The sequence below is a fragment of the Mustelus asterias genome, chromosome 2 (genome assembly GCF_964213995.1).
Source record: "Mustelus asterias chromosome 2, sMusAst1.hap1.1, whole genome shotgun sequence".
Classification (NCBI taxonomy): domain Eukaryota; kingdom Metazoa; phylum Chordata; class Chondrichthyes; order Carcharhiniformes; family Triakidae; genus Mustelus; species Mustelus asterias.
Window position 1 is genome coordinate 135674987 of NC_135802.1, and position 21968 is coordinate 135696954.

The 21968-nt window shown below is 41.5% G+C and overlaps 1 protein-coding gene across 2 annotated transcripts in view; it reads left to right on the forward strand.

Annotated features, from left to right (window-relative positions):
* The window catches only part of cdkal1 (CDK5 regulatory subunit associated protein 1-like 1), a 630648-nt gene that overhangs the window by 289214 nt on the left and 319466 nt on the right, over positions 1 to 21968 (forward strand). For both annotated transcript variants that reach the window (XM_078241916.1, XM_078241914.1), the window contains one exon: positions 17783 to 17949. In XM_078241916.1, the coding sequence (XP_078098042.1) occupies positions 17783 to 17949 (167 nt within the window). The remainder of the gene's footprint in view (positions 1 to 17782; positions 17950 to 21968) is intronic.

Below are 21968 nucleotides of genomic sequence, written 5' to 3' on the forward strand. Positions count from 1 at the left end.
TGACAGAGGCCTCCAAGCCAATCTTCTGCTGCAAGAAATTGCATCCATATGCTGCCTGCCATAAAAAAAAAGCCTGCCAGTTCATCTGACCCATAGATGCCAAGAACCGAAGCCCTGACAAATAATGAACCTGTCCTTTGGCTGTTTGCCTTAATGCACATTAGCTCTGCCATCTCAGTACTTTCTAGCAGTTTTACCTGTCGGTAAAATCAGGGACATTTTCAGTATCCTGCAGGTAAATTTGGAAGATAATACAGATTTAGATTAACTATTGACCCTGTGTGAGGTTATTTAACAGTTCCGTCTCAATGAATGACAAGCAATTAGTGATGGAAGCACGTTTAACATTGCACTTAGAGTCGTAAGAATCCATCATGTTTTTGCTAAAACAAACATAGATTTTATTTTCAAAACACTTGATAATCAAAGATTCATCAATTGCATTTATAACTGCTCCATGTAGGGGATCTGCTCCATGTAGGGGATTTGCTGACTGCCTGGGTGGTGCTGGGGACACCGGCATCTCCAACTCTCTTTCCTTGTGTAGCACTGGTAGTGCATCACCTCACCTAACAACATAATGAAAAATAATTTGCATTACTCATATATCAGGATTGGGAGGCCATTGCACAAATCCAATTCATTCGATCATCTGCTTCCAATTAGACAGAGCTGCATTAGTCACAGTAAAGGGTGTACTATGTAATATTAAAATAACAGTTGTATCTCTCCCCTTTTTGACAGTTCCCTACAGTGCAGAAAGAGGCCATTTGGCCCATTGAGTCTGCACCGACAACAATCCTCCCTCGGCCCTATCCCCGTAACCCCACATATTTACTCTGCTAATCCCTCTAACCTACGCATCCCGGGATAGTAAGGGGCAATTTAACATGGCCAATGCACCTAACCCGCATATCTTTGGACTGTGGGAGGAAACAGCCACGGGGAAAACATGCAAACAGACCCAAGCCGGGAATTGAACCTGGGTCTCTGTGAGGCAACAGTGCTAACCACTGTGCCACCTCCATCTGATCTTTTCATGGGTGTATATGGATCAAGAGTTACATAGCACATTTTAGATTTACCTGTTCAGACCTCAGTAAGACGGAACTAAATGTAATATCTCCAAATTTGCAGATGACACAAAGCTGGGTGGGAGGGTGAGCTGTGAGCAGGATGCAGAGATTCTTCAATGTGATTTGGACAAGTTGAGTGAGTGGGCAAATTAATGGCGGGTGCAGTATAATTTGGATAAATGTGATGTTATCCACTTTGGGAGCAAAAACGGAAAAGCAGATTACTATCTGAATGGCCATAAATTAAGAGAGGGGAATGTGCAACCTGCAATGTGTCCTTGTACACCAGTCACTGAAGGTAAGCATGCAGATGCAGCAGGCAATAAAAAAGACAAATGTTATGTTCATAGCGAGAGAATTCAAGTGCAGGAGCAGAGATGTCTTGCTGCAATTAGACAGGGCCTTGGTGAGGCCACACCTGCAATATTGTGTACAGTTTTGGTCCCCTTATCTGAGGAAGGATGTTCCTGCTCTAGAGAAAGTGTAGAGAAAGGCAGGACTGATGTATAAGGAGAGGTGGAGTCAATTAGAATTGTGTTTGCTGGAATCCAGAAGAATGAAGGGGGACCTCATAGAAACCTATAAAATTTGAACAGGACTAGACAGGGTATTTGAAAGGAGGATGTTCCTGATGGTGGGGATGTCCAGAACCAGGGGTCACAATCTGAGAATACAGGGTAAACAGAATGGGAGGAGAAATTGGATAAATGTGAGGTTATCCACTTTGATAGCAAAAATGGGAAAGCAGATTACTATCTGAATGGCCTAAATTAGGAGAGGGGAACGCGCAACGTGCAATGTGTCTTTGTGCACCAGTCACTGAATGTAAGCGGCACGGTGGCACATGGTTAGCACTGCTGCCTCACAGCACCAGGGACCCAGGTTCAATTCCAGCCTCGGGTGACTGTGTGGAGTTTGCACATTCTCCCCGTGTCTGCTGTGGGTTTCCTCCAAGTGCTTCGGTTTCCTCCCACACTCCAAAGATGTGCGGGTTAGGTTGATTAGCCATGCTAAATTGCCCCTTAGTGTCAGGGGGGTTAGCAGGGTAAATAAGTGGGGTTATGGGGAGAGGGCCTCAGTGGGATTGTGGTCGGTGCAGACTCGATGGGTCAAATGGCCTCCTTCTCCACTGTAAACATCCTATGATTCTTTACCCAGAAAGTGGTCAGCCTGTGGAATTTGCTACCACAAAGTAGTTGAGGCCAAAACATTGAATGTTTTCAAGAAGCAGTTCGATATAGCAGTTGAGGTGAAGGGGATCAAAGGATATTGGCGGGGGGGCGGGCGGGGGGGGGAGATCAGGCTATTGAGTTGGATGATCAGCTGTGATCATAAATGAATGACGAAGCATGCGTGAAGGGCCAAATGGCCGCCTCCTGCTCCTATTTTCTATATTTCTATATCAGGCAAATGGTGTCCAAGTGCCTAAGATTCACAAATCTTCTCGCCCCTTTGAACAGAAGTTTTCCTCACATCTTTGAAATCTACCTGTGAGCATGAGATGAGCTTAGAACTAACTCAAAGTCCACTTTCTACTCTACCACTCGTAGTCCACCAGATGGGATCCATCACACCATACAGGTTAGGACTTATGATAAGTCGGTGATGTGGTGTCGTACAATTCCACAGATGTACTGTTGATTCAGGAATTAATTAAGGCAAACTCAGGCCTTGAAGAATTAACAGATATAGGGGTCTAGTGAAAAAAGAGAAAAGATGTTATAAGAAGTGATATTAAAACTCCACAACTATAGTCCTCTCTCCAGTACAACTGTCAAATAAAATTATTTTCCTTTCCCCATCCTTGAACAGAAAAGTCAAAAACCGTTTTCTCCCCTTTCTTCCAGATTACAAAGCATTCTTCAAGTGCTGGGTATGTATGGGAGATGGGACATAACATTGCTGATCGACAAACATTGTGGCCAATTAGCAAGCAATCTTTGCTAAAGCCAGCCAATCAGGGTGATGGCCAGGATCTCCTCCAGCTGTGTTCCCTCTCTGGTTCTGATCTGCCCTCATTGCCTTCCTCCCACTTGCCAGTGTTGGCCGCTTCCCTCCCACTGTTCAGTAATGGCCACTTCCCTCCCACTCGGCAGTAATGGCCACTTGCCCCATCCTCGCCAGTACTCTACGCCACCCTCCTGCTGTTTCCCAACCTCTCCTGAATACTGAATCTCTTGTTGGGCCACTCGCCATCTTTCTGCCACCACCTCTCATGAGTCACTCATTTTCCTCAAGAGCTTGGGAAGCCAAACTGGAGTCACTTGGAATCGGGGCAGACTCTCCACTGATTGGAGACATGCCCAGCACAGAGGAAGATGATTGTCTCTATTGAAGGTCAGTCATCTCAGTTCCAGGACATCACTGCAGGTATCCCTCAGGTTAGCGTCCCAGGCCCAATCATCTTCAGCTGCTACATCAATGGCCTTTGTTCCATCATAATTCAGAAGTGGGGATCTTCGCTGGTGATTGCACAATGTTCAGCACCATTTGTGACTGCTCAGATGTTGAAGCAGTCCATGTCCAAATGCATCAAGACCTGGATAATATCCATGCTTGGGCTGACAGTAGCAAGTCACATTCGCGCCACACAAGTGGCAGGCACTGACCATCTACACCAGGAGACAATCTAACCATAGCCCCTTGACATTCAATGGCATTACCATCGCAGAATCCCCCAGTATCAACATCCTGGGGGTCACCATTGACCAGAAACTTAACTGGGCTAGCCATATAAATATTGTGGCTACAAGAACAGGTCAGAGGCTAGAAATCCTGCAGTGAGGAACTCAACTTTTGCCTTTCACAAGTCTGTCCACCACCTACAAGGCACAAGTCAGGAGTCTAATAGAATACTCTCCACTTGCCTAATGAGTGCAGTTCCAACAACACTCACAAAGGTTGACACCATCCAAGACAAAGCAGCCTGCTTAGTTGGCATCCCATTTATTTCCTCCACCACCAATTAACTACTAGATAGACTGCAAGAGCTCACTAAGGCTCCCTAGACAGCATCTTCCAAACCCATGACCACTCCCATCCAGAAGGACAAGGGAGCAAAATTCCCTTCAAATTCAAGACAAAAAAGGAAGGAAAATGTTATGAAGTGGTGTAAACGTAAATAGAACACAAGCAATCTAAGGAAAATTACACAATTTGATGAAAACAGTGATGTAAACTGAAAAGCCAAACACAATAATGAAGAATATAAAATAAGATATCCAGGCAGTTTCAGTTTCTGTCTTTGAAGATAGTTAACATTGATTTGGGGTAAGTAATATTTCCCCTTTCTGTCCCAGAGACAAATATGCAATTCTAAATTACTTCCATCCATTGGGAGTATTAAATATTCAGCTTGTGGGCTCATTTGCTACATTGTAGTTCTGTACATTCAAATTCTTTACATGAGATGCTAACGTGCTTGTGCTGTGATATGTCTGTTTTTTTGTAAAACTGCCTTCTATGATGAACTTGATTAACAGACCATACAGGTGGAATGAAAATATCCTCTCTTGGGTGTGCAATTAAACAGTTTGGACAGTTTCAATCCCATTTTCCCCAGCTGTGAATTAGTCGACACAGCCCCCATGAGTAAAATTAGCCCCAAAACAGCATTCCAGAAACTGCAGGTATGTTTCATTTAGTTTTTTTTTACTTCCTCAGGATAATTGATGAAGTCAGATCTTATGGCATCTGCTGAGCTTTGGAATTATTTGGCCCTTTAGTGTAATTCAAGAAGTCTGTGATCTTTTCCCCATTCTGCATTTTAATAATTACACTATAATAATGCAGTTGTGTGTGCTAAATATTGCACAAGGCAGATCATCTGAGGGTGGTTGCATTGCAGTTGTGTTGGTGCTGTCCTGTAAATCATTACAATGCTTTCAAATGTGAAACACAGGGAGTAAAAAGATTGTGCTCAGAATGTCAAAACGTTTCATGCTGTTTCTAGGACCTAAAGGTTTATACCTTGAATAAGGAGAGTGCATGAGAATTTGTTTGGAGAGATTAATCAGGGTAGAAAGTTGCTACTATGTCTTGTGGATCCCAACAGTCTGGAATAATCACACTTTTAGACACCAATACTGGAGCTGACTTTGAACATATTTTTCAGATTTTGCTGGGGGCATGCCGAATGATACATTCTTTGTGGTGCAGTCTTGAATGATGTACCATCCTGGGAACTTATCCGTGTATGCACGTAACAATACAGTTCCTAATTATTTTTGAATAACATAACAGTATAACAGATGCATTCAGTGATAATTTGGGTACTTTTCACATTATGGATCAAAACACTTTAACATTAAACCTTCAACTGTGTTCAGGCATACACATGAGGGCATAGTATTGAACTTTTGCAGCCTCACAGGCTGATCCAAAAAAAGTCTTGACTTGTTATAACCTGCAATTCATGTTTATTTCAGCCATTGTGTCTGAGAGGGATACCACAATGACCTTTTTGAGTTCAACACAGCTTTATAGGTCGCAGAGATCAGCCATTTAAGGAACAAATGGCTGGTTTTATTTAACTCTATGGTTCTTTCAAAAACATTGCAGATTTCTTTTATTCACTTTTTAATTCATCACAATCCTACAGGAGTTTGGATTGTTTATAAATTAAAATATTTACAATGATTCTAACACCAATGACCATATTGCTGACAATCATTACTGCATTTATATTATCTGTGTATTACTCTTTTCAAAAATTCAAGACACTTCAAATGGCCATCTGTTTCTCGAGTGACTTTTAAATGGCATTTTTAGTGTATGGGGGTTTGTGACATAGAATGAGCAAATTGATTGGTCATGTGACTTTTTGGGTGATCTTTATAGATCTAACCCTGTCGCTTGTTGGCAGTATGGATTTGTGAAGTTTATTAAGATGACCCTACTTTTTTGACACCAAAATCTATGTCAACCTCCCCCATTTCTTAGTTAATAATACATGTTTAGGCTGTACTCACTTTAGGAGTCCACCTCAATTTTTCAGCTCTGAAATGTTTTCTTTCCATTCTGTATGACACAGTCCAAACCAGACAATGAATTTACTGTAGTGCCATCAAAATATTTTAATATTCTTTCAAATTTTTAGCCTCAGCGAGGTGAAACTAGAGTTATCAAGTTCCTTCCACCTTATTGGGTGCTTGAGTGAGGTGTTAGAAAACTGGTGCCTGTGGAATAATTCCCTACTCTGCAACATTGCCTCCAGGAAAGCAAAATTGAAGGAAAATTGAGGAAGAGATAAACAAATATCTATCTGTGCTGTGTTTTGGGGTAATTACTTTCAATTGCTCAATGTTACATCTGCACTAGGGTTCACTTTAGAAAAATGTGGAACTCCTTGAAATTGCCTGTCTGCAGCAGGTAGCCAGTTCAGTTTCAGGACTACTTAAGATCAATTGCAAGAGGCTGGCTGAAATTTTCCACTCACTGTACAGATTCTTGGAAATAACTGGGGACATTTCAACTGCTTTGAAGTGGTCTCCTGGCCGCTTATCAGGGGACCAGTGCTCTTGGCACATTTAGAAGCCCTCTCTGCTACTGAGGTGTAGCAGCAGCTATAGACCACCTGTAGAGGGGAACCCTCCCATTGTGGTGGCCTGGCTGCAAAGGCCATTTTTGATTTAAACTTTGAAAAAAATGGAAAGTGTGCCGACACTTTGAAGTAACACCACTTTCACTCACCAGCCACAGCATCCTGCTCCTTTCAAGCAGGAAGGCCTCTAATTGGTCTTCCAGATTCAAGACCCTGCTGGTCCCCCTTAATTGGAGAACAAGCCTGCCCTCTGACCAATAGTTGGCTGCTCAGGAAAAGATCATAGAGTGACTGTTTCCCACGCAGTGAAGACTTCTGACCCACATTTACGCCTGATGATGGGGTGCAGAAGCCCACAAGGAAAGTCCTGGTCAAGAAATCTCCCAATATTCAGGCCAACATTTACCCCTCAACCACCATCAACAGGTTAAACAGTCATTCATCTCATTATTGTTTGTGGGATCTTGGTCTCTTAAAATTGGGTGTCACATTTGTTTACAAAATAAGTTACTGCACTTCAAAAGTAACTTATTGGCTGTAAAATTCACTTTGGAACTTCTGAAGATATGACGGGCATTATAAGTTATTTTGCTTGGTGAAAATAGATTCACACAAAAGTAGGTTTTAGCACTCCTCTCACAATGAGATATCCATTTTCTTAGCAAATTCTGATAGTGTATCCCCTCCAGAAGGAATTTGGATTCAACTAATATGTTGAAATTCATGACCACATTTTTGTTGCAAAAGCAAAATACCTAGGAATGCTGGAAATCTGAAATCATAGAATCATACAGCGCAGAAGAGGCCTTTTGGCCCATCGAGTCCACACAGACACATCAGAAGCACCTGAATTCCCACCTAATTCCATCTGCCAGCACTTCGTCCATAGCACTGAATGGCGTGATGTGCAAGTGCTCATCCGGAAACCTTTTAAAGGATGTGAGGCAACCTGCTTCTACCACTCACCCAGGCAGCGCATTCCAGACCATCACCACCCTCTGGGTAAAACGGTTTTTCCTCACATCCCCACTAAACCTCCTGCCACTCATCTTGAACCTATGTCCTCTTGTGACTGACCCTTCAACTAAGGGAAACAGCTGCTTCTTATCCACTCTGCTCATGTCTCTCATAAACTTGCACACCTCGATCAGGTCGTCCCTCAGTCTTCTCTGCCCCAACGAAAACAGCCCAAGCCTACACAACCTCTCTTCATAACTTAAATATTCCATCCCAGGCAGCATCCTGGTGAATCTCCTCTACAACCCCTCCAATGCAATCACATCCTTCCGATAATGTAGTGACCAGAACTGCACACACTACTCTAGTTGTGGCCTCACCAAAGTTCTATACAACTCCAACATAACTTCCCTGCTTTTGTAATTCATGCCTCGATTGCTACAGGCAAAGGTCCCATATACCTTTTTCACCACCCTACTAACATGCCCTTCCGCTTTCAGTGATCTGTGGACAAACACGCCAAGGTCCCTTTGTTCCGCAGAACTTCCTAGTGTCCTACCATTCATTGTACTTTTTTGTGAAATTACTCCTTCCAAAGTGCATCACCTCACACTTCTCAGGGTTAAGTTCCACCTGCCACTTATCTGCCCATTTGACCATTCCGTATATATCTTCTTGTAGCCCAAGACACTCAGCCTCACTGTTAACCACCTGTCCAATCTTTGTGTCATGCGCAAACTTACTAATCCTACCCACCACATAGTCAGCAATGTCCTTTATATAAATGACGAATAATAGGGGGCCCAAGACAGATCCCTGTGATATGCCAGTGGACGTTGCCTTCCAGTCATGAAAGCAGCCTTCTGTCATCACCCTCCATCTTCTACAATTAAATCAATTTTGAATCCACTTGTGAATTTGCCTTAACAAATCTCCCATGTGGGACCTTGTCAAAGGCTTTGCTGAGATCCATATGCATCGACTGCACTACTTTCGTCTACACACCTGGTCACCTCCTCAAAAAGTTCACTCAAATTTGTTAGGCTTGACCTCCCTCTGATGAAGCCATGCTGACTATCCCTGATCAGGCTTTGCCTCTCCAAGTGGAGATGGATGCTATCCTTCAGAGGTTTCTCTAACAATTTCCCTACTGACTAACGTGAGACTCACTGGTCTGTAGTTCCCTGGTTTATCTCTACAACCCTTTTTAAATAGCGGAACCAAATTAGCTGCATCTCCTCCGTGACCAGAGAGGAATTGAAAGTTTGTGTCAGAGTCCCTGTAATTTCCTCCCTTGCCTCCTACAACAGCCTAGAGCACAATTCATCTGGACCTGGAGATTTATCCACTTTTAAGACTGCCAATACCTCCAATACTTTCCTTTGTCAATTTGTTCAAGAACCTCACAGTCCCTCTCCCTGAACTCAGACCACCACCCTCATTCTTTTGGGTGAAGACAGATGTGAAGTATTCATTCAACACTCTACCAATGCCCTCTGGCTCCACCCACAGATTGTCCCCTTGTCCCTAAAGGGTCCGACTCTTTCCTTGGTTTCTTGCTTCCCATTAATATACTTATAGAATACCTTGGGATTTTCCCTACTTTTACCAGCCAGATCTTTCCCATATCCCTTCTTTGAACTCCTAATTGCTTTCTTAAGCTCCACCCTGCACTTTCTATAGCTCACTAATGCCTCCATTGATTTCCTCCATTTGTATTTTTTAAAAGCCTTTCTTTTCCTTCTCATTGTATCCTGAATAAAAATAGAACATTCTTGAAATACTCAGGCCTGTTAGCATCTGTAGAGAAACAGAGTTAAAGTAGATGACCTTTCATTATCAGTTTTAATGTTTTAGTTGGGTAATTTTGTGAAACATCTCCAAGAACATATTCAATAACTACTGCTATTAAAAAACACTAACTTGCAAATTTATGCCTGTGACTACAGAACAATCTGACTTTTAATTTTATAATCCTTCCTGTAGTGCTTAGCCTTAGCTTAATGGTGCCTCCCTCACATCCTGAGTGAGGAGGTTTTGGGCACAAACCTCATGGCTCTCGAGTGTAAATACTGAGGAAATGTATTACAGGTGCAGGAGCCTTCTTTTAGGCAAGATGTTAAAACCTGCTATTTCAGATGGGGGTCATCCAGACTCAACGTTGGCTCTATTCTCCCTCCACAGATGTTGTCAGACCTGCTAAGGCTTTCCAGAATTTTCTGATTTATGTTCACATTTGCTCATTGTACATCCGGATACCACTGCCTGTCACTGAGCAAAAATGTGATTGCTTATTCCAAATAACTTTTAAAATAATTTGAAAGTAACTGTTGAATCTTAACTGTTGCCTCAGTCAAAAAAGAATAAGATTAACAGAGCGAACAAAATCTGATCCACATGGTAGTGTCATTTCTGTAATATAAATCTTACCATTTTTATGCTGTAGCTGAATCAGACATTTATTTCTGTGTGCAACGGTTTCTCTACAGCAACTCCTGACGTGCCTATTTCCATCCTAGTGGTTTTAATTGGTGTGGGATGTGGGCTTTTTGACAAATGTACAACTGTATTAAAATAGAAATGAAAATGTGAGCTGCAAGAGCTGAGGAATACAGAAGCAAGGCACATAGTTAAGACCCAGGGAGATTTGAATTATTTTTGAAGGCATGTTGGGATTGGACACAATTTAATTAAACAGACTAACAACTAACACTGCTGTTTATCCACTGGAGTCAAACTTTTTCTTCCCCTCCACTGTTTTGTCCACAAACTGGTAATGGAAACAGTGCTGCCCTCAATTCATCAGAATGATGTATGATCCTGTTAATTCTCTGTGCGCGCCAGCTGCAGAATTGCCACTGTGTAGGCCGGTATGGTTGAATGCTGTTGTGTTCTCCACCCTACTCTTCTCTTCGACTTTGACCAAAGTGTCCTGAGCGAGAAATATCAAGCTCGGACTTTTGGCAAATGTCCGTCAGCTTTTATGTTGAGATGTTTCAATATTTTTTGCAAGGTTAATGGTCTTCCTTCCTCCAATTTCCAAAGCAAGTATAGCTTTGCACAGGTTTATTAAGCTTAAAAGAAATCTGTCTCATTAAGAGAAGCTACATTTTCACCATTTTTGGTGACAATGAAATTTAGAAACAGTGGCTAATATACAATGAATGTACAGTCTAATTTGCTACAATAATGATGAAAAGGAGAGAAACACTTCTAAAACTAAATGGGGTTGGGGGGGAGGAGAGAAAAGATTCCTAAATGCTTGCAGTGAATGAAGTAAAAGAGACAGCTTTGAAGAATGGCCTCCCTCAGGTTGGATTGCAGAGTAAGAGATGTAACATGCATGCTGCAGCAAGGTCAGTAGCAATTTATGCTGAAAATGGTTTGGAGTATTGTTTCTCTCAGACTGTCTCTCAGCAGATGGTTTTGAAAAATTCTGGAAGTAGTGGGAAGAAGCTTGAAATGAGCAAATTGAAAATATATTGGAGGCCAATCCAACGTACAGATATAATGAAGAGAGGAGGGGCAGCAAATAATTAATGGATGATCCCAAATGTTAGTACAGCCAAAACTTTCCTTCACCGTTCGCAGCTGGGATTTTCCAGCCCCACTAAGAATGAATGGAGTTTTGGCTGTAATGCCAAATTTTCCATTCTCGCTGCTAATATTCTGAGCAAGACCAAGTGGGCCATTATAATAATCAGGGCCATTATAATAATCAGGGCCATTATAATAATCCCTGGGAATTCATTTATATTTCCGCTTTAAATAATGTTTGTGACCTTTGAAATTTTCTATTCTAACATGAAAGAAACAAATGTGGGAGTTGATGAGGTTTATCCCATGAAGGCTTTTTTTTATTCATTCGTGGGACATGGACATCGCTGGCTGGCCAGCATTCATTGCCCATCCCTAGTTGTCCGAGGACAGTTGAGAGTCAATCACATTGCTGTGGCTCTGGAGTCACATGCAGACCAGACTAGATAAGGATGACAGATTTCCTTCCCTCAAGGACATTAGTGAACCAGATAGGCTTTCCGACAATCGGCAACGATTTCATGGTCATCAGTAGATTCTTAATTCCAGATATTTTTTTTCATTGATTTCAGATTCCACCATCTGCTGTGGCAGGATTCAAATCCGGGTCCCCAGAACATTAGCTGATTTCTGGATTAATAGTCTAGCGATAATACCACTCGGCCATCACCTCCACAATTCACAAACAATGCAGCCGCTAATTTGTCATACAAAACTATCTGCCTTGTGAAAGAAATAGGTCATCAATTAGGACTAAAAATTATTTGTGTCTTTTTGAGCATTTTTGGTGGAGAAAGATGTATTCCTTCAGTCACATCTTTTTGTCTTAAGTTTTATTGCTGAAAATATGTTGATTTTATAGTGTTCCACATTCTGCACCAAAGTATTTGCTAAAACTGTCTTACTTGTTTCTAAATAGGCATAGATTCCATGTTTCCTGCAGTTTCATTTTCAACTATAAAAGTATTGAAAAGTTGCAAGCTACTTTATTGACTTGCTCTCTCATTGAGAAGGCTTCTTAATAGCCATGGTGTCTGGTTAAGTGGGCCAACTCATGGAGGGCCAGGTTTGATCCCTATTTTCTGTTGAATTAGTTGATCTCTGCCTGGATGACAACAGTAAGTAGTCTCACAACATCAGGTTAAAGTCTAACAGGTTTATTTGTGAGCACGAATTTTCAGAATGTCGCTCCTTCATCAGGTGAGTGCAGGATTTGTTTCACAAACAGGGCATATATAGACACAAACTCAATTACAAGATAATGGTTGGAATGCAAGTCTTAACAGGTAATCAAGTCTTTACAGGTGCAGGCAATGTGAATGGAGAGAGGGTTAAGCACAGGTTAAAGAGGTATGAATTGTCTCAAGCCAGGACAGTTCGTGAGATTTTGCAAGCCCAGGCAAGTCGTGGGGGTTACAGATGGTGTGACATGAACCCAAGATCCCGGTTGAGGCCATCCTTATATGTGCGGAACTTGGCTATCAGTTTCTGCTCGGCGATTCTGTGTTGTCGTGTGTCTTGAAGGCCGCCTTGGAGAACGCTTACCGAAGATCAGAGGCTGAATGCCCTTGACTGCTGAAGTATTCCCCAACAGGAAGGGAACACTCCTGCCTGGTGATTGTCGAGCGATGTCCATTCATTCATTGTAGTAGCGTCTGCATGGTCTCGCCAATGTACCATGCCTCGGAACATCTCTTCCTGCAGCGTATCAGGTAGACATGTTGGTTGAGTCGCAAGAGTATGTACCATGTACCTGGTGGATGGTGTTCTCACGTGAGATGATGGCATCTGTGTTGATGATCTGGCACGTCTTGCAGAGGTTGCTGTGGCAGGGTTGTGTGGTGTCGTGGTCACTGTTCTCCTGAAGGCTGGGTAGTTTGTTGCATACAGTGATCTGTTTGAGGTTGTGCGGTTGTTTGAAGGCAAGTAGTGTGGGTGTGGGGATGGCTTGCCTTGGCGAGATGTTCGTCTTCATCTCACCAATCCGCAATCATCTCGCAATGAGTCGGCCTTCAATAAACACGACAATGCAGAATCACCGAGCAGAAACTGACAGCCAAGTTCTGCACACATGAGGACAGCCTCAACTGGGATCTTGGGTTCATGTCACACTATCTGTAACCCCCACGACTTGCCCGGGCTTGCAAAGTCTCACTAACTGTCCTATCTGGAGACAATACACACCTCTTTAATGTGTGCTTAACCCTCTCTACTCACGTTGTCTGCACCTGTAAAGACTCACATTCCAACCATTATCTTGTAATTGAGTTTGTGTCTATATATGCCCTGTTTGTGAAACAAATCCTGCACTCACGTGAGTTGGTCGGACGGGTCCGATGGCGTGGGTCAGTCAGACGGGTCCGACGGCGCAGGTCGGTCGGACCAGTACGACTGCGCTGGCCACTAGGACGGGTCCGACAGAGCAGGTCGGTTTATTGACGCTCCGAAAGCTCGTCCTGCCAAATAAACCTGTTGGACTTTAACCTGGTGTTGTAAGACTACTTACTGTGCTTACCCCAGTCCAACGCTGGCAACTCCACATCATGGATGACAACAGCATGCGATAGTTGGTTCCATCAGCTTTGCGCCTAGTGTGGATTACAAATTGGCATGAGTGGCTGATTCTGGTGGATATTCAGTGAAATGATACTGCAATGCTTATGCTAATATGTGACATCATGTTTAGCAATGATGAGTCTGTGGTTGTATAGTTTTTTTGATGGTCACAGTTCAATTCTTACACACTACCCTTAAACGCATCCATGAACCTTAATTACATAATTAATAGATCAGATTTTACAGTTGCAATAATGCTGAAGCTACCAGTGCTTAGCCTTGTTAACGTGTAAATCGGATAACATGTCTGAGCCAGCCCTGGCTCAGTTGGTGGCACTCACCTTTGAGTCACAAGGTTCCAGATTCAATTGCCATGCTTGGACACCGAAGGCAAGGCTGAAACTGCAGTGCAATATTGATGGAATGTTGCACTGTCGGAGGGGCCATCCTTTAGATGAGATGTGGGTGGATGTGAAAGATCCCATGGCACTATTTCAAAGAAGAGTAGCGGAGTTATTCCTGATTTACTGGCCAATATTTATTCCTCAATCAACACCACGAAGAAAGATTATCTGATCATTGATGTTTATGGGAGTTTGTGTGCCCATATTGGCTGTCATAATTTCCACATTACAACAGTATCCACATTTCATAAGTACTTTACTGGGTGTAAAGAACTTTGAGAGTGGTCGTGAAAAACACTATAAATGCAAGTCTTTTAATTTTTGTGGACTGTACTTGTGCAGCGAAACATGGAAACCAAGAAGTTGCTGTTCTCGTTGCCTTCCTCCACTAGACATTGCACCACGCCAGTGTTTTGTCATTAAAACACATGGAAGAGCATGAATTTGCAGTACCTAGGCAATTGATGCATACTAAAGGCATCAGAAAATGTTGTCCATTTGTCCATTCCAGTAAAGTTGTTTTGAAACCATTATAACTCTTAATTACTACCACACAACATCTTTGACATTAGAAGTTAACTTTACAAGTTACATTCTCTCAGATTTGAATGATATAAAGAATGTATTTTTAAAAACATTTTCTTTCTGCTTCTTTCTCTCTGTCACTCTCTCTCTCTTAATCCCTCTCTTTGTTTCATTTTTTGATTTTACATAGGGTTCAAACTATTTAAACTTAAGAATGACTCTGTCTCAATAAGAATTTAAGAATTCTTCATTCTGATTATTCTGATTAGCTTGTCTTTATAGGACGGGGCATAGAGTATAAAAGTTGGGGTCTGATATTGCAGTTGTATAGAACATTGGTTCGGCCGCATTTGGAATACTGCGCCCAGTTCTGGTCGCCACAGTACCAGAAGGACGTGGAGGCTTTAGAGAGAGTGCAGAGGAGGTTTACCAGGATGTTGCCTGGTATGGAAGGGCTTAGTTAGGAGAGATTGGGTAAACTGGGGTTGTTCTCACTGGAAAGATGGAGGATGAGGGGCGACCTAATAGAGGTGTATAAAATTATGAAAGGCATAGATAGGGTAAACGGTGGGAAGCTTTTTCCCAGGTCGGTGGTGACGTTCACGAGGGGTCATAGGTTCAAGGTGGGGGGGGGGGGAAGGTTTAACACGGATATCAGAAGGACGTATTTTACGCAGAGGGTGGTGGAGGCCTGGAATGCCGGGCAAGATGGTGGAGGCGGACACACTGGGAACGTTTAAGACTTATCTAGATAGCCACATGAACGGAGTGGGAATGGAGGGATACAAAAGAATGGTCTAGTTTGGACCAGGGAGCGGCGCGGGCTTGGAGGGCCGAAGGGCCTGTTCCTGTGCTGTATTGTTCTTTGTTCTTGTTCTATCTGGTCCTGGGAACTTGTCCACCTTAATACTTTTCAAAGCCTCCAAATGTCTTCCCTTTTTATCTCTGCCTGTCCTAGAATGTCAACATCCTCCTTTCTACACTCACCATCCACCACATCCTTCTCTTTTGTGAATACTGATGCAAAGTACTCATTAAGGATCTCACCCACCTCATCTGGCTCCATACACAAATTCCCTCCAGTATCCTTGAGAGGACCTACTCTTAACTATCCTTATATGTGCATAAAAAGCCTTTGGATTCTCCTTAATCCTGCCTGCCAAGGACATTTCATGGCCCTTTTATGCCCTCCTGAGACCATGTTTAAGCTCTTTCCTGCTATCTCTGTATTCCTCAAAAGCCTTATCCATTTTCAATTTCCTTAAATTTTACATATGCCTCCTTTTTCACTAAGATGATCATTGATGTCACCGGTCTGAGGGAATTATACTAAAGGATTGCTGAAACACCTTGGTGAATGACTTGTGTTGCTTTTGGTGTGCAGCTCCCTTGCATTGTTGGCTCTGCCTCCAGCCACCTGATTTCATTGTTTAAAAACATATACATCCTTCTAAATAATAGAAACAGGAAACAAAGGAGTGAAGTCAGTGGTTGTTTTCAAATGCAGGGACAATATTCCTTTTAATGCTGCAATCTATGTTTGCCTGTTTGGGTTCCTTTGCATTAGAAAACATAAGATATAGGAGCAGAATTAAACCATTTGGCCTATCGAGGTTGCTCCACTGTTCAATCATGGCTGATAAGTTTCTCAACTTCATTCTCCCATCTTTTCCCCTGTAACCTTTGATTCCCCTCACCAATCATGAACCTTGCTATCTCTGTCTTAAATATACTTAGTGACCTGGTTTCCACAGCTTTCTGTGGCATTGAATTCCATACATTCACCATCCTCTGGCTAAAGAAATTCCTCCTCATCTCGGTTCTAAAGGTACGTCTGTTTATTCTGAGGTTGGGCCCTTGGATCCTAATCTCTCCTACTAATGAAAACATCTTCTCCACGTCCACTCTATCCAGGTCTTTCAGTATTCTATAAGTTTCAATGAGATCCCCCCCATATTCTTCTAAACTCCATGGAGTACAGACCCAGAGTCTCAAATTACAATATCCACATGCGATATTTTGTAAAATAGTTATGAAAAACATTTTTATGTTTGACAGTTTCATTCCAGTCATTTGTTAGGTTATTGTTCAACATCTGATGATATAATTCTTATTTTTCATTTCTGGTGGAGTACATCCTTAATTGTTCTGACCTGTTTAGTGAAGCTTAATGCTTTTTTTTTCTAACACCATGTTAAGCTATTAATTCTTCTGCTGATATTCTCATGGAAGTTGAGGAGCTCTTGCCTGTTGATGATTTACTGTAACAGCTGTTTCCTCTTCACTTGAATTAATTTGAAGCCAGAGCTCAACAGGGTGCTTCCAATCCCCACCTAGTCCGCTTTAAGAATTCCGTGTTGTTTTCCACAGTAGTGCAGTTTCCATTCTATTCACAGTACTCCCTTACAGAACACCTAACAACATGAGGGTAATTTTCCATCATGATCCCCACCCAAATAAAGGTGAAAATGGTTCACTGTTCAGATGGAAAAATAATGATGTTTGTCAAAAAGATATTGCTGGGTGTTTGCACCAGTTGTGAAATTTTGGAATAATAAATTGTTGTTGAATTTTTCAACAATTTAGTTGGGTTTGTTGGTTAATGCTAATGGTAAAACAATGCAACAATTTGTGTGGAAATTCACCAAGTTAAATGTAAATCTATTTATGATAATTTGTGAGCTAGTTATTTTTTTTAATTGCAGGAGGTCAATTTCAACAAGTATGAATGACCAGAGCTGCTATTCTGTAAACAAGATAATGAGAGGGCATGGGTTCTTTGGAAGGTTTTTCAGTATGTTTTGTTGGAAAAAGACTGCCACTTAGGTTATACGTTACACTTCCTCCTAAAGCTTTAAAATTATTTATTATTATTGACAGTAATATTTATATATATTTTAAATAAATCATATGAAGTTGACGTTCTGAAAAACAGCTGAATGATTTAATGATTTAGTCCAGTGCTTTGAATCACTTCGAACCTTCAGTTAAACTGCCCAAGGCTACACTGTAAATTGGTGATGCATCTCAGTGTGTTCTGTACTCCAGTGATAGATGTCAAAAATGAACACTTAAAAGGTTGCAACATAATAACTGGTAGGCACTGAAACTCTGCACTTTGTAGATGAACATAGACAACATGAATGCCAAAGATTTTTAATTTTCTCTTTTTTTCCCTCAAACAGAAGGTGTCTGTGAAATATGGCTGACTAGTGAAGACACAGGAGCTTATGGAAGAGACATTGGGACAGACCTTCCAACACTGCTTTGGAACCTGGTGGAAGTGATTCCTGAGGGAGCAATGCTGAGGCTTGGGATGACTAACCCTCCATATATTTTAGAACATCTGGAGGTAAGGAAAGATGTTGCTAATATCCTTAGCGTGTCATTTAACTTGGCCCACAATAAATCAAATGCATTATTTTATTTGTGTGATAAATAAAGCTCTATACTCAGCCTGATTTGAATCTCAAGTTGAGATTGAGTGATGTTGTTTTTCCATGGTGGAGCATATTGTCATGTACAGCATTTGTGTAGAATGCGTCCATAAGCTATAAAAAGTAGCAGAAGGCTGATAAACCCATAGCCTGGAGCCAGCAGTCTGACAGATTAAATTGTTCTCATTTTTGTACAAGTGACAACCTCCATTGTTTTATTTGTGGAAGGTGTCTGACAGAAGGTTTCCTGATTACATTTTGTAACCTTTAAAACCTTTTTCTCCCCCAGAGGTTGCACCCGATTCCTAGTTGAGTTTCTTTCTGATGGTTTCTTCTCGCATGTCCTCCGTTTGAATGTACCACTTCAGGGTTGGCCTTTCCTGAGTTCAATAACTGAGCCCTTTTGTTTTCACAGACTTGTCATCTTTCTTTCACGCTGTTGATTTACAGGAAACAGTTTTGAACCTGTGCTAACACTCCTATTAGCAGAGGCCACAAACACTGTTTTCAGTTTGGTTAAATTTAACCCACCCCAGCAAAGGCTACAACTTTCCTTTTAAAGGAGTATTTTTAAAAAAATTGAGGCTAATTATTTTCCATTACTACATGTAATGAGATCAATGCTGTTGTTTGTGCATTGATTTTCTGTTCGTCATGGAAAGCAACAATACTAGCATATTCTCCTCCAGTTACCAATGTAAGAAAATATTTGTATTTATAAGCATTTTTCAGCAAAATATTGGTGTAAGCTTAAATTGCAATTCTCCATTGTTGTTATCACATCATAAACCAAAAGAAACTATATATAAAATCTGAGTTTCTTGTCGACATTTTGAAAATAGCTGAAAATGCATTTTACTCTGAGAATTAGAAAATGTTACAGCACAAAAATGGCTGGCCCATGATGTATATACTGCACTAAACACCCATCTCATCTTAATGTCACTCTCCTGCCAGTTCACAGGTCATTTATTACACCATTCAAAGCAACAAATTTCCTTTTAAAATAACTCATGCACAGTAAGTGAACGATGGTTTGTAGTGAGCAATTTCACATTCTACCTATCCTGTTTGTGAGAAAATGTTTTCGAAAACTTTCAGTTTAATTTGATGATTGTTCAAGGGAATATTGTTGAAAATAACAATGTTAGGTTCCACTGTTATGGATAGAATCAGTAATGGTGTTCTTTTCAGAAAAGCAGCATTCAATCTGAAATCTAAGTCCAGCTGTGAGTCTGTTACTCTACTTACACCCCTTAAATATAGGCTTGCTAATTTCTGTTCAGATATTAACATTTTACAGTTCTAATTTGAGGTGTTTTACTGAGAGGGTAATTTTTAAATAGTTGTTCTGCTTCCTCCATTCCATGAAAGCTTGTTTGTCACATTAATGTGGCGCACCATTTTCTTATGAAAAGGTGGCACAACAGTTAGCACTGCTGCCTCACAGTGCCAGGGACCTGGGTTCATTTCTGACTTTGGGTGACTGTGCGGAGCTTGCACCATTTCCCCATGTCTGTGTGGATTTCCTCCCACAGTCCAAAGATGTGTAGGTTGAGTGGATTGGTCATGGTAAATGCATTGGGTTACAAGGATAGGGCAGACAGGAGGGTCTGGATGGGCTGCTTTATCAGAGAGTTGGTGCAGACTCGATGGGCTGGTTGGCCTCTTAATGTACTGTAAGAATTGTATGTTTCTATGTTAAATGTTTAGACATTCTCTTGGATGATTCCTTGGTGTTTTGACTGGATAGGAAAAACACAGGTTGCGAAATGATACATCCTTGGAGTGGACATGGGAGCCAATGGAGCTCAAACTGTGACTTTGGGAGATGCAAGTGATCCTCGGAAACAGACAATCCACTTCTCAAAGCCACATTTCTGTACGAGCCAATATTTCTTCCTTGAGTTTTGTTGGCTTGGAGGTTTAGAAAGTACTGCTCTGGGCATTGTTACCGTATTAGCGGATTAATCTTAAACAGATCATGACAGGAAAGCGAGCAGAGATATATGAAAATTATTGCAAACATTAATTTAAACATTATATATGGCTCTCGCAAAAACCTAGGCATATTTGTTCTTCAAGTGCAAGATAAAGTGCATTTACTTTTGGCAAGTCTCCACGTAAAATATTTCCTAAAATGCAGAAAATGCTCGACGCAGACAGAAAATTCTCATCAGTTTATATAGCTCCAGTTTCCACAAAGCAACAACTAAACAGAGGAGTACTTCATCAAAATAGCTTTTGAAAAAAACTTATTTCTTTCCACTACCACCATCCATCACCTCGTGCCTCCCATAAAAGCACCAAATAGAAAGTTGCAACCTGCTCTTTGTTAATCATTTCCAGTTGCAGATACCTGACACTTAAATCTTGAAATTTCTGCTCTGAGGAGTTCTGTTTATATTTAGCAGAGACACTAAATTCCTTTTCATTTTAGCGTCCTATACATTGGTGTGAAATAGACATTGAAGCCATAACAAAAGTGAAGTTGTGATTGCGATTGCAGGGTGTCCCACTGTTGCTGGGCAGTGGTGTTCCATTGTTCACTTCTAGAACAACCCCTGCCTAACATACCTTGGGAGTGGGACTTTGCTGCTCTGACTGCCGTGATCCTCATCTTGCTTCTTGAGATGGTGTAACTATTCAATAAATAGCTATTCAAGGTAGATTCACAGCAGGATCCCTGTGATCAATGAGGGGCTTGCAACTGCTAGGGGAGAAACGTGACACTGCTGCTCCAAAATAGGAGCAAAATTATTTAAAGAGTGCAAAGGAGTCCAATTGTATTTTTATCCTCCTGGCATGATTGAAGCCTAATACCTTATATAGTCCACAGACTTGAGAGGAGTTAGATACTCCTGCTCCTGAGCCTTCTCTCTTCAATAAAGGGCACTCATGATATCTCTGTCACTACTTGAGAAAGTACTGCCACACCTTTCATAGCTATCCCTAAATGTTGGCACTGTCAATGGTGGCATGGAGAGAAATCATGCATGTATCTAGGCCAGACCTATCCATCATCATTTGCATGCGATGAAGTAGGGACGGGGGCAACTGACGTCATTCCTTGTTGACATTGGGGCTGGAAAATCTGGATCTGGGCATGGAGGCTACAGTAAACCTCTCTGCCAGATTTCCTTGATTTTGAGTGATGAAGTAGCTGTAAATGTAGCTTGAATTGTCTTGTCGTGACATTGCCTTCCTTTTAAGGTGTAGAAGGAGGGGTTGACTTGAATTGTAATAAATGGAAAGCAGTCATTAATTCATAATTCTGGAGCACTCTAAACTGTTGTCTGGAAGAGAATGCATGGGGCCAGACACAGTATCATAGCAAAACATGATCAGCATATGAAGAAAGGTTAATTGGTTGAAAGGTGTGAATATTTACATCCTTCCTAAAGTATGGCACCCCAGAAGTAGACAAGCTACTCCAGTTCAGGTTGGACCAGTATTTTCATAGAATGCAGAAGGAGGCCATTCAGCCCATTGAGTCTGCACTGCACTTAACTATGTTCTTTGATGGTGATGGAGGGTTTATTCATGGAATGTGGTTGGCAAGGCAATATTTTCCATCATCATTGCCCTGAAGGTATTAGGATTCAACCTCATGGTGTGAGAATTGAGTCACATGTGAAGCAAATCAGAGTGACATGTTCTCCTCTTCAAGAGATATTAGTGAATCTCTTGGGGAACGCTGAGTTTTGAGATTGCATATTTTGGGACCGTAGAGTCCTGCTGATGGTGGCCTGCAGTTCCTCAATTTTCGGTTTAGGCATCTGTAACACCATAGGACTCTCCCACTTAGCACACTGGTGACGTAACAGTACATTGCGGAGCATGATCTTTTTGTGCAGATTAAATTTTGTCTTCACTAAAACAATTTGGCGGTTACTTTCACCAGTGTTATCCTGGATGGATATCTATAATTGGT